Here is a 12,237-nt window from a genome sequence, read left to right on the forward strand (position 1 = left end):
AGACCTGTCAGGTGGCCCCTGGGAGGCCAAGCCAGCCAGGCCTGTTCCATGTTCCCTCAGTTCCATGGGGCCCCACAGTGTCCCAATGGTCCCTCGCTTCCATGAGGCCCTGAGGTGCCATAATGCCCCCTTGGTGACACCAGGCCCTGAAGGGTCCCAATGGTCTCCATGGTTCCATCAGGCCCCACAGAGCCATAATGGTCTCTGGGTTCCATGAAGCCCCACTGTGACACCATGGCCCCTTGGTTCCATGGGCTCCAGTGGTGCCACAAGGATCCCCTTGGTTGCATGAGGTCCCCACAGTGTCCCAGTGATCTCCAGGGGAAGGGAAGAACCCAGACCCAGTGTTGCAGGGGCAGCCACCAGAGGTCAAGGCCAGCCAGGCTTGATGGTACTGGCAGATTGTGCCTGGGAGTAACCTTTGGATATACAGAATTTTGGAGGTGGAATCCCAATTTCAGACATGGACACCTGGAGGATAAGGATGGTTGTTTTCCATTGGAAAGAAAGCATGGAACACTGATTCAACAGTGACATTTGGGGATCTATGGGGAGCATAGGGATCGTGACCCAACAGGAGCTTCACTAACACGGCCTGAAGCTCCCGCTGTGTCCATGACAGGAACCCCTGTGAGTGTCTGGGACATCCCGGCTCATTGGCAGCCTGGGGACTCCTGGGATGTCACCATGGAATGGCTGTGACTGCCTCTGACCACAGGGCTCTTTACCAGCCCAGAAACCCCTCGGAGGTCTCCATGGAGCCCCTGTCTCTGTCTGTGGCATTGCAGCTCTCGAACAGCCTGGAGATTCTTGGAATGTCCCCATGGAACCCCTCTGAGGGCCTGTGACAAATCTGATCCTTAGTAGGCAACCATCACCAGGCCCCTGTTGCTATGGGCAGTTTCCATAGCAACCATCACCAGCCCCCTGTTGCTATGCTCAGTCCCTTGGCAGCTCCATGGAGACCCCATGCCAGGGGTGGTTGCCATGGCCACCACGGCTGGCACCCTGGGATGCTCGGTTTCCACGGGCCGGGCTTCAGGAATGGGATTCCCCAATTTCCTGCTCCCGCTAAAACCGCGCTGCCCTCACTGCCCTCTCACCTGCCATGGAAAGCACAAAAGGCAAAGATCCCGGGCTGGGGAAAGAACAATTTATTGGGAACAGCAACGAGATAAGGAACAAACAGGAACAGAAACAATATTGATAACAGAAGGGATAAGTAAAACTATTTACAGAGAAAACTACAACATCAACAACGAGTTCTTCCTGGCAATGTATTTCCTCCTGTCTGGAAAGGACACCCTTTTTCTCAGGGAGAGAGAGAGTCCCTTTCCTGCCCCTGGCAATGAACTGAGGTGGGAGTGAATGTAATGACAGGGCCATGGCCAGACCCTCATGTTCTCCAATCCCACATCATGTCATTGGCAGGGGCAACAAAAGGTACAGGTGTCTTCCCAGCATGGATCACAGGGAACACGGATCACCAGGGCCCTGACCAATGTGGGTTCTCCAATGGGGGATGAAGCTGGAACAGTGCATGAAGCTCTTCCTGCAGTTGGGGCATTTGCAGGGCTTCTTTACTGGTGCCTCCGTTGGTGTCTGCTCAAGTGAGAGCTGCTGGTGAAGCTCTTCCCACACTGGGGACACTCGTAGGGCCTCTCCCCAGTGTGGATGCGCCGGTGGGTGATGAGGGTGGAGTTGTGCTTGAAGCCCTTCCCGCAGTCAGGGCAGAGGAAGGGCCTCTCATCCGTGTGAATGCGCTGGTGCTGGAGGAGCTGAGAGCTGGTGTGAAACCTCTTCTGACACTCGGGGCACTGGTAGGGCCTCTCCCCTGTGTGGATCATTTGGTGGATGATCATTTGGGGCTTCCTACTAAAGGTCATCCCACATTCCCCACAGTTGTATGGCCTTTCCCCAGTGTGGATCCTCTGGTGGCAGATCAAGAGAGACTTCTGCCTAAAGCTCTTCCCACATTCCCCACATTCATAGGGTCGTTCCCTGGTGTGGGTCTTCTGGTGGGAGATCAGGTTAGAGTTCTGGCTGAAGCTCATCCCACATTCCCCACACTTGTAGGGCTTCTCCCCGGTGTGGATCCGCTGGTGCCTGATGAGGTGGGAGTTGCGCTTGAAGCCCATCCCACAGTCAGGGCAGCGGAAGGGCCTCTCATCCGTGTGAATCCGCTCATGCAGGAGGAGATCGGAGTTGGTGTAAAACCTCTTCTGACACTGGGGACACTCGTAGGGCCTCTCCCCAGCGTGGATGCGCTGGTGGGTGATGAGGGCAGAGCTGCAGCTGAAGCCCTTCCCACACTCCCCACACTCGTAGGGCCATTCCCCAGTGTGGATCATCTGGTGGCTGATCAGGGTGCTGCGCTGCCTGAAGCTCTTCCCACACTCCAAGCACTTGTGGGGCTTCTCCCCATTCTGAAGCTGCTTAGGGACCACCAGCTCTGAGCTCTGGCTGAAGCTCTGCCCACCTTCCTGGCTCAGGGTGGGTCTTTCCTCCTCAGAGCACCCTGGGCTGGGTTTGGAGGCCCTCTTCCTGTAGAATCTCTGGGGATTTTCCTCCCCATTGGATTCCTGTGCCCTGGAGCCACTCAAAATGGCCTCATCCATGAGTTTCTGCTGTGGGGATTTCACCTCTCTGGTCTCCATCCTCAGCTCCTTCCCGGGGGGAGGAAGGACAAGGAGAGGATGGGATTTGCCTCCGTGCCAGAGGGAAGGGGAAGGAGATCCCCCCAGTGCATCCCCGGCAGGACGGGGTTGGCAGCAGGGTTGTCCTGCAGCCAGGGGCTGTGCTGGGCTGGGAGATGGAGCAGGAGAGAGGGGGAAAGGGGCACTGACTTCCTCCTCACCTGCCTGGGTGTCCCGGGGCTCCTTCCTCTTCCTCGCAGCCTCCTCCTCCATCTGGCAAAGGTTTAGGGATGTGAAATCCTGTTTTGGGAGGAAAGCAAGGGATGAGCGCATTGAATTTTTTACTGGTTTGAAGGCAAACCTGGGGAGGGTCTAGGCGATAATTACAATTTAATAAGAAAATGGAGATCAAGGCAATGATACAGAAACACTGCCTTAAACTGACCGAGTCAGGATATAACCTGACACCCTGCTGCTGGTCAGGCTGGTGGCTGCAGTCCCATTAAATGGTGGCTTCAGTCCTGTGGGAGTGATGAACGTGATTCTGTCCAAGCAGTGATCCTGTAGAAGGGTCTGGTCTTCCTCTGGAGGTCCAGTGGTGGTTCTGGAGCTCTTGTCCTCTGGGAATCCAGTAGGCAAGCTGCTCCTGGTGTTGCAAGGTTCACCTTATATGCAGGTAGGAATGCTTGGATCCTCCCCCTGGGCGGAGCATCCCACAATGGGATGATGGAATTTTATCAGTCCTGCAGTGACACTCAATGGCCCATTCACAGAAGATATCTCCCCTGGAGGGCGTTATCAGGGCTGAGTTATGGAAGAGATAAAGAACACCGCCCCACCTGTTTATAGCAGTTGATGAAGATGGGCATTGAAAACATGCATTGGGTTCCATCTTACACTGCAGCCTGAAACAGTGGGGGAATCCCTGCTCAGGGGGTGAACACCACCCCCCTTACCCAAACTGGCTCAGGTGTAAAACCCCCACCCCGGGAAGGCCACACACACAGGGGACAATGTCACACTTGCCCTGCCCCAGGGGAGGTCTCTGTCCCTCTCACTCTGTGGCTGTCCCTCCCTTTTCTCTTTCACAGGCCGGGGGGCTTTGCCAAATCTAAGAATAATTTTTTTTCTTTGTCCCTGTCACCTATGTGACATCTACACAGAGCTTTCCCTTCCTTTTCATAATCTTTTCATAAAAGAGGAATTGCAATGTATTGGGCCGAATTTCAACTTTTCTTTTATCAGAATGTACCAGCAGCTGAGCTGGAGCTGTGCAGGACCAATGGATTTTGGAATTGCCACAAAATTGCTTGTACTGTCAGTTTATTCATGTTTGGGATTTGTTTTGGTTTTCACCACAAGTGACTTGTGGGAAGAGCAAATTCAAGGCATTTCATATCGGGTTAAGTTTGATTTTTGTCAAGAAACAACTTTACTTTTTCCAGTGCCCAGGGAATGCTCAAGGGGTCACTGAGCCTCTCACACTGGGGGATGCTTGGGAGGGCCATGGGAGGGTTGTCCCTGTCCCTGTCACCCCAGGCCATTCCCCAGGGGTGTCCCTGTCCCTGTCACCCCAGGCCATTCCCCAGGAGTGTCCCTGTCCCTCTCACCCCAAGCCATTCCCCAGGGGGTGTCCCTGTCCCTGTCACCCCAGGCCATTCCCCAGGGGTCTCCATCATTCTCACCCCAGGGAATGCCTGGGGGGTCTCCCTCCCTCTCTCCCCTGTGCCAGGGGGTGCTCGGGGCAGTCTCTGTCCCTCTCAGCCCAGGGGATGCTCGGGGCTCTCTGTCCCCTGGCCCTGGGGGATGCTCGGGGGGTCTCCATCCCTCTGGCCTCAGGCAATGCCTGTGCAGGGCTGGGCACCAGGGGCTCTGTGTCCCTCTCACCGCTGAGGCTGCTCGGGGCTGGGGAGGCTCTGCCACCTTCTCACCCCTGTGGAGGCCGGGGGGGTCTCTGTCCCTCTCAGCCCTGCTGGGACCGCACCCAAACATCATCAGGGTCACAGGGACAGAGACACCCCCAAAGCCCCAGAAGGGCTGAGCCTGGAATTTGGGTTGGGGCTGAGGATTTAGGAAGGGGCTGGAATTGGGGCTGGGCTTGGAGTTGGGGCTGAGATTTGGATTAGAGCAGGGATTGGGGTTAAGGCTAGACATGGGATTGGCTTTAGGGCTGGGGTTGGTATTGGGTCTGGGGCTAGACGAGTCTGGGACTGGGATGAGATTAAATACAGAACAGTGAGTGTTTCTAAATGTGGAGTGAGATTGAGACCAGGATCAGGGTCAGGTTTGGGACTGAGCTCACCCAGAGCGGGACAGGGAGGATGTCACTGTTGGAAGGTTTGGGGAAAATCCTGGATTGGGGAAAAACAAGGTGTGAATGCCTTGGGTTGGGGATTCCTCTTGCCCAAGTCCATCTCTAGAAGTCACCTGATGTCCAAAAATCAAGAGTGAATCAAAAAATCCACCAGGAGTTTCCCATTTCCAGTCTCATCCCTCTGGGCTTCTGGTGGTCCCCCATCTCAGGGCTGTTGGGGATCCCATGGGTCCTGGGGATCCACCCTCCCCAGGGTCCTGCTTAGGGATTCTGGGAGGTTTTGGAGTCCCAGGGTCCCCCTCTGAAGCCTCCCTTCAATCCAGCCACTTGGGCTTCCCCCTTCTTTCCACCACCCTGTCCTGGTTTAGGGCAACTTTGGTTGAAAACCTCCAAAAGGAGTTTCCTCTAGAATGCAGATTCAGAAGCCCCACCCTCAGCCAGTTCGGGAAAATATTTCCTTGGAGAAAAGTGGAAAAAAACTTTATTTACCAGGCAAAGCATTCACCAGCACAAAAATTGAACAATATTAAGCAATAAAACTTCCTGCTGCTCCAAAAGAGATGACAAACTCCACAAGTCCCTCCGAGGGCTGAAGCTCGGATCACTCAGTCTCTTATCAATCTCTTATCAGTCTCTTATTAGTCTCTTATCAGTCTCTTATCTGTCTCTTATCAGTCCCTCCAGTGCTGGAAATGCCACTGCCCAGGCCCGGCCAGGTGGCCACAGGTGGGAGCTGCCAGTGGTGTTCTGGGTGTTGAGTGCAGAGCAGGTTTAAACAGCTCCAAAGAAAAAGAAAAACCACAGTCCAGGGAGCTTCTCTTCCTCAGCGAGCTCAAAACTAACTAAAAGCAAAGGAGAGCTCTGTCCTGCCCTCTGTCCATCCAGGAGCCGGAATGTGGAGGAGTGAGTGCAGTGTCTGAAAACAAACTGCAGCTTCTTCCTCCTCCCCTTGGCTCTCAGAACCAGCCTTAAAGGTGCAGAACTCATTTCTGGGCTAAACGGACCGATGGGGCACGAGCATCATGAAGTCACCCCCAGGACGCGCCCCTGTCAGGGTCAGGGGGTCCCGTCCCCGCCTCATCTCCGGGCTGCCGGGGGTGCCCCAGCTCCGGTATCGCCCCTTCCCCTCTCCCCGCCCCGGGGGTCCCCCGTTCCACAGCCCCGGCTCTCACGGGGATCCCCAAAACCAATGTCCCGCCCCGTCAGTACCGGGCCATCCCCACGTGGATCCCCCGGGACCCTCCCGAGGGGCGATCGCGGCTCCTCTGCCCCCGAAAAAGCTCCTCTTAGGGAGCCCGGAGATATCCGGGGCTCGAGTCCGGGATCTGCCGGCTCCGAACACGCTCCAAAAAAATCCTCCCGGAGACCCGTGGTTGGAGTTATTTGGGAATTTAGCTACTTGAGCTGGGCTTCTTGTGGGACTTTTAGCAGCCTTGTGTTCCTCACCTTGGAGTAAATGAACTTTATCAGTCACTCTGATACCATTTGCTCCCTCTCCCCCTGTGATTTTAAGAAACTTTTCAAGGAAGGACAACAAAATATTTTCTTTTTCCTGGCTACCCACAACAGCCATTTTCCTCATAATTTCTCCCATAAGTTCCACAGGAGGAAGGAGGGACTGTTTCCAAGTTTCCAAGAGTTCCTCCAGAGAGAACCACAACCTCTTCAGAGGGAACCAGGCTGTTGTCAAAGGCACTTGGAGTCAGACAACAGTGCCCTGAACTCACTGTGCCAAAATAATGTTGCAATTTGGTTAAGAAAATTTCCGGAGTAATGCCTCCACCTCAATTAAGGTGCTAACAAGACCAAATCCAAGGTGGATTTTATTAAACAGTAAATGTGAGGTAGAGTTGGAAAGAAAGAGAAAAGGGGGGGAGAGCAAAGGAGTGACAGGGACAGAGACCTCCCCTGGGGCAGGGCAAGTGTGACATTGTCCCCTGTGTGTGTGGCCTTCCCGGGGTGGGGGTTTTACACCTGAGCCAGTTTGGGTAAGGGGGGTGGTGTTCACCCCCTGAGCAGGGATTCCCCCACTGTTTCAGGCTGCAGTGTAAGATGGAACCCAATGCATGTTTTCAGTCCCCATCTTCATCAACTGCTATAAACAGGTGGGGCAGTGTTCTTTATCTCTTCCATGACTCAGCCCTGATAACGCCCTCCAGGGGAGATATCTTCTGTGAATGGGCCATTGAGTGTCACTGCAGGACTGATAAAATTCCATCCTCCCATTGTGGGATGCTCCGCCCAGGGGGAGGATCCAAGCATTCCTACCTGCATATAAGGTGAGCCTTGCAACACCAGGAGCAGCTTGCCTACTGGATTCCCAGAGGACAAGAGCTCCAGAACCACCACTGGACCTCCAGAGGAAGACCAGACCCTTCTACAGGATCACTGCTTGGACAGAATCACGTTCATCACTGCAACAGGACTGCAGCCACCATTTAATGGGACTGCAGCCACCACCCTGAAGAGCAACAGGGTGTCAGGTTATATCCTGACTCGGTCAGTTTAAGGCAGTGTTTCTGCATCATTGCCTTGATCTTCATTTTCTTATTAAATTGTAATCCTGGTTAAGACCCTCCCCAGGTTTGCCTTCAAACAAGTACAAAATTCAATGTACTTATCCCTTGTTTTCTTCTCAAAACAGGATTTTCCATCCCGTAAACTTGGCCAGATGGAGGAGGAGGCTGTGAGGAAGAAGAAGGTGCCCCAGGAGCCCCAGGCAGGTGAGGAGGAAGTCAGTGCCCCTTTCCCCCTCTCTCCTGCTCCATCTCCCAGCCCAGCACAGCCCCCGGCTGTAGGACAACCCTGCTGCCAACCCCGTCCTGCCGGGGATGCACTGGGGGGATCTCCTTCCCCTTCTCTCTGGCACGGAGGCAAATCCCATCCTCTCCTTGTCCTTCCTCCCCCAGGGAAGAAGATGAGGATGGAGACCAGGGAGGGCAAATCCCTGTGGCAGAATCTCGTGGAAGAGCCCATTTTGAGTGGCTCCACGGTGCAGAATTCCAACAGGGAGGACAAGTTCCAGAGATCCCACAGGAGAAGGGGCTCCAAACCCAGCCCAGGGTGCTCTGAGGAGGAAAGACCCACCCTGAGCCAGGAAGGTGGACAGAGCTTCAGCCAGAGCTCAGAGCTGGTGGTCCCTGAGCAGCTTCATGATGGGAAAAAGCCCCACAAGTCCTTGGAGTGTGGGCAGAGCCTCAGGCAGAGCAGCACCCTGATCAGCCACCAGATGATCCACACTGGGGAATGGCCCTACGAATGTGGGGAGTGTGGGAAGGGCTTCAGCTGCAGCTCCACCCTTTTGACCCACCAGTGCATCCACACTGGGGAGAGGCCCTACAAGTGTCCCCAGTGTCAGAAGAGGTTTCACACCAGCCCTGATCTCGCCAGGCACCGGCAGATTCACACAGAGGAAAGGCCCTTCCACTGCCCTGATTGCGGAAAGGGCTTCCAGCGCAACTCCTACCTCATCAGGCACCAGCGCATCCACACTGGGGAGAGACCCTACGAGTGCCCCACGTGTGGGAAGAGGTTTCAGACCAGCTCAAATCTCCACCTGCATGAGCGGATTCATGCGGATGAGAGGCCCTTTTACTGCCCTGATTGCGGAAAGGGCTTCCAGTGCAACTCCAACCTCATCAGGCACCAGCGCATCCACACTGGGGAGAGACCCTACGAGTGCCCCACGTGTGGGAAGAGGTTTCAGACCAGCTCAAATCTCCACCTGCATGAGCGGATTCATGCGGATGAGAGGCCCTTTTACTGCCCTGATTGCGGAAAGGGCTTCCAGTGCAACTCCTACCTCATCAGGCACCAGCGCATCCACACTGGGGAGAGACCCTACGAGTGCCCCACGTGTGGGAAGAGGTTTCACACCAGCTCAAATCTCCGCCTGCATGAGCGGATTCACGCGGATGAGAGGCCCTTCCTCTGCCCTGACTGCGGAAAGGGCTTCAAGCTCAACTCCCACCTCATCAGGCACCAGCGCATCCACACTGGGGAGAGACCCTACGAGTGTCCCCAGTGTGAAAAGAGCTTCACCAGCAGCTCGCACTTGACCAGACACCAACGGAGCCACCAGTAAATGAAGCCCTGCAAATGCCTCGATTGCAGGAACAGCTTCATGCACCACTCCAATTTCAACCCCCATGGGAGAACCAACATTGGAAAGAGCCCTGGTGATCCATGTTCCCTGTGATCCATGCTGGGAAGACACCTGTACCTTGTCCTGCCCTTGCCAATGACCTGATGTGGGATGGAAGAACATGAGGGTCTGGCCATGGCCATGTCATTACATTCACTCCCACCTCAGGTCATTGCCTGGGACAGGAAAGGGACTCTTTCTCTCTCTCCCTGAGGAGAAGGGTGTCCTTTCCAGGCAAGAAATATTGTAGCCAGGCAGACCCTGTGAGTTGTGTTGTAGTTTTCCCTGTAAACAGTTTTATTTATCCCTTCTGTTATCAATATTGTTTCGGTTCCTGTTTGTTCCTTATCTCGTTGCTGTTCCCATTAAATTGTTCTTAACCCAGTCCGGGATCTTTGCCTTTTGTGCTTTCCATGGGAGGCGGGAGGGCAGCGAGGGCAGCGCGGTTTTAGCAGGAGCAGGAAATTGGGGAATCCCATTCCTGAAGCCCGGCCCGTGGAAACCGAGCATCCCAGCTGGTGCCAGCCCTGGTGGCCATGGCAGCAGCCTTGGGAGCGGGTCCCTGGCTGGGGCTGTGGGAACCTCTTCCCTCTGGTGCCCAGGGACAGGAGTGGAGGGAGTGGCTGCAGCTGAGTCGGGGCAGGCTCAGGTTGGATGTCAGGAAAAGGTTTTTGCCCAGCGGCTGCTGGGGCCCTGGCCAGGCTCCCCAGGGCAGGGTCCCAGCTCCAGGGCTCTCTGAGCTGCAGCAGCGTTTGGCCAGCGCTGCCAGGCCCAGGCTGGCATTGTTGGGGTGTCCTGTGCAGGGCCAGCAGTTGGACTGGAGGATCCTGATGGGTCCCTCCCAGCTCAGCCAATTCTGTGCTTCTGGGATCCCATCAGCCTGGGGATGGGGCTGCCAATGGTTGCCATGGCAACCGCCTCTGGCTGCAGGCCTGAGCTGGTGTCCATGGCAACCACCCCTGGCATGGGGTCTCCATGGAGCTGCCAAGGCACTGAGCAAAGCAACAAGGGGCTGGTGATGGTTGCCATGGAAACTGACCATAGCAACAAGGGCTGGTGATGGTTGCCATGGTAACTGAGCATAGCAACAGGGGGATGGTCATGGTTGCCATGGATACTGACCATAGCAACAGGGGGCTGGTGATGGTTGCCTGCTCAGGATCAGATTTGTCACAGGCCCTCAGAAGGGTTCCATGGGATCTTTCCAAGAGTCTCCAGGCTGTTCCAGAGCTGAAATGTCACAGGCAGAGTCAGGGGCTCCATGAAGACCTCCCAGGCCTTTCTGGGGATGGTAAAGAGCCCTGTGGTCTGAGGCAGTCACAGCCATTCCATGGTGACACCCCAGGGCACCTTGGGCTGCAAAGGCACCGATCTGTCACAGGCACTCACGGGGGCTCCACGGTGACATCCCAGGAGTCCCCAGGCTGCCAAAGAGCCGGGATGGCCCAGACACTCACAGGGATTGCTGTCATGGGCACAGTGGGAGCTTCAGGCAGTGTTTATTAGAGAAACTCCTGTTGGGTCTCGAGGTGCAGAAAGGAGCCCCAATAGCCCCCAGAGATCCCCAAATCTCAGCACTGAATCAGAGATGACACCAACTCAGATCAGAAGGCTAAGGGCTAAAAGCCACCTGTTTTTTCAATGCTCTTCTTTTATATCTTGGTTTTCTACAGGTGGACCTCATTGGTCATTTAATCAACACATTTCACATGATTGGCCAATTAAGACAACACCCTTCAGTAAACAACTTTATGGAAAAAAGCCAACTTATTTCAAACATTGTCGGGGCACCAGTTATTGATGTTTGTTTTATGTTGGGCCTTTCTGGGGGCACCCTTGATGGGGTAAACCCTCTGTAGCAGTTCTGTGCCATGTAAAAGGAGATGCATGGGACTTTTTTGGTCTTCAGCTTCTTGTTTATGGTTATCTTATCTAAAGTTTTGAATTGCTGTCCACACCAGGCTCAGCACACTGGAAAAGCACCGCAAAATGGCCCCAAAATGTACGGTTTCAAGGTCTTTTAAGGTTGTCTCATCCAATTAACTCTTAAAACCTACATTATTTCCACTTATCTGCCCATACCTCTCCCCTTGACTGTCCACATAACCTCTGCACTCTGCTTTCCTTGACCAATCACCCTGTGCCACCAACACTGCAGAAAATGGACTAGAAGAAGAAGAAGACAGGGACTACACCCCAATTCCTCCATCTTGCTTCCTATCTACACCATACTAAAAATCTCAAAACCTAAATTTCTCACCCAAGTGACATGCTATACTAGCCTCTAATCTATTTCACACTTTGGTAAATTCTAATCTGTCTCAAAGTCTTGGAAGTCCTCGCCATTGGTGAAGGTTCAAGGCAGTGTTTCTCTGGGGGTCAGGATTCCTCAGAGCAGACAGAGAAATATTCCTTGTACCCTGGATTCCCACACATTTAACCTAAAAAACTTTGAAGATTTTAAGTTATCCAAAAATGTTCCAGGTAAGTAGGATTAGAAGGAGATGAAATAGAGAACAACAGAAAGATAGAAGATCCAGAGAAAGACACACAGATGGGTACCAACTGCTCAGGTTCCAGCATGACAACAAAAGAAACACCAGGAGAAGGCAGGATCCGGACCCTGCGCTGGCCTCATGCTCCGGCTTTTAACGCCCTGGGACTTCATGGCCCTGCCCCTGGGGTGGGACTGCCAGTTGCTTGTCCAATCAGAGCCAGGGTAGCACCAGCTGCTGCTGTGTGATTGATTGATTGACAGCTGGGCCAATCAGAGCTGGGTTAGTACCGCCCCTGCTGTGTGATTGACAGCTCTGCCAGGCCAGGGCTGGGGGTGGGGCTCTGTCCCACCACAAACCAAAGCCTGACCTGGCCCTGGCCCGACATGGGACAGGTCTGCCTGGTTTGGCCTCCTGGGGGCTGTCTGACAGGTCCCACTGAATTTGGCATGTCAAGGGCCACTTCCCATCTGACCGTGAAGCACTGGGGCTTTTATTCCCATGGGAGAGAACTGTCTTTCTTGTCTAGGCACCCATGGCCAAAATTGGAATTCTGCATCTAAAATTCTCTATATCCAAGGGTTACTCCCAGACAAAATCTGCCTGTACAGTCAAGTCTGGCCAGCCTTGGCCTCTGGTGAGTGCCTC

The 12,237-nt window shown here is 54.3% G+C and overlaps 1 protein-coding gene across 1 annotated transcript in view; it reads right to left on the bottom strand.

The window, feature by feature from the left end:
- Positions 1 to 1,580: 1,580 nt before the first annotated feature.
- Positions 1,581 to 12,237, bottom strand: part of LOC118701453 (zinc finger protein OZF-like) — a 41,721-nt gene continuing 31,064 nt past the window's right edge. The window contains exon 4 of the mRNA XM_054518493.1: positions 1,581 to 2,396. Within this exon, the coding sequence (XP_054374468.1) occupies positions 1,581 to 2,396 (816 nt within the window). The remainder of the gene's footprint in view (positions 2,397 to 12,237) is intronic.

The sequence above is a fragment of the Molothrus ater genome, unplaced genomic scaffold (assembly GCF_012460135.2).
Source record: "Molothrus ater isolate BHLD 08-10-18 breed brown headed cowbird unplaced genomic scaffold, BPBGC_Mater_1.1 matUn_MA510, whole genome shotgun sequence".
Classification (NCBI taxonomy): domain Eukaryota; kingdom Metazoa; phylum Chordata; class Aves; order Passeriformes; family Icteridae; genus Molothrus; species Molothrus ater.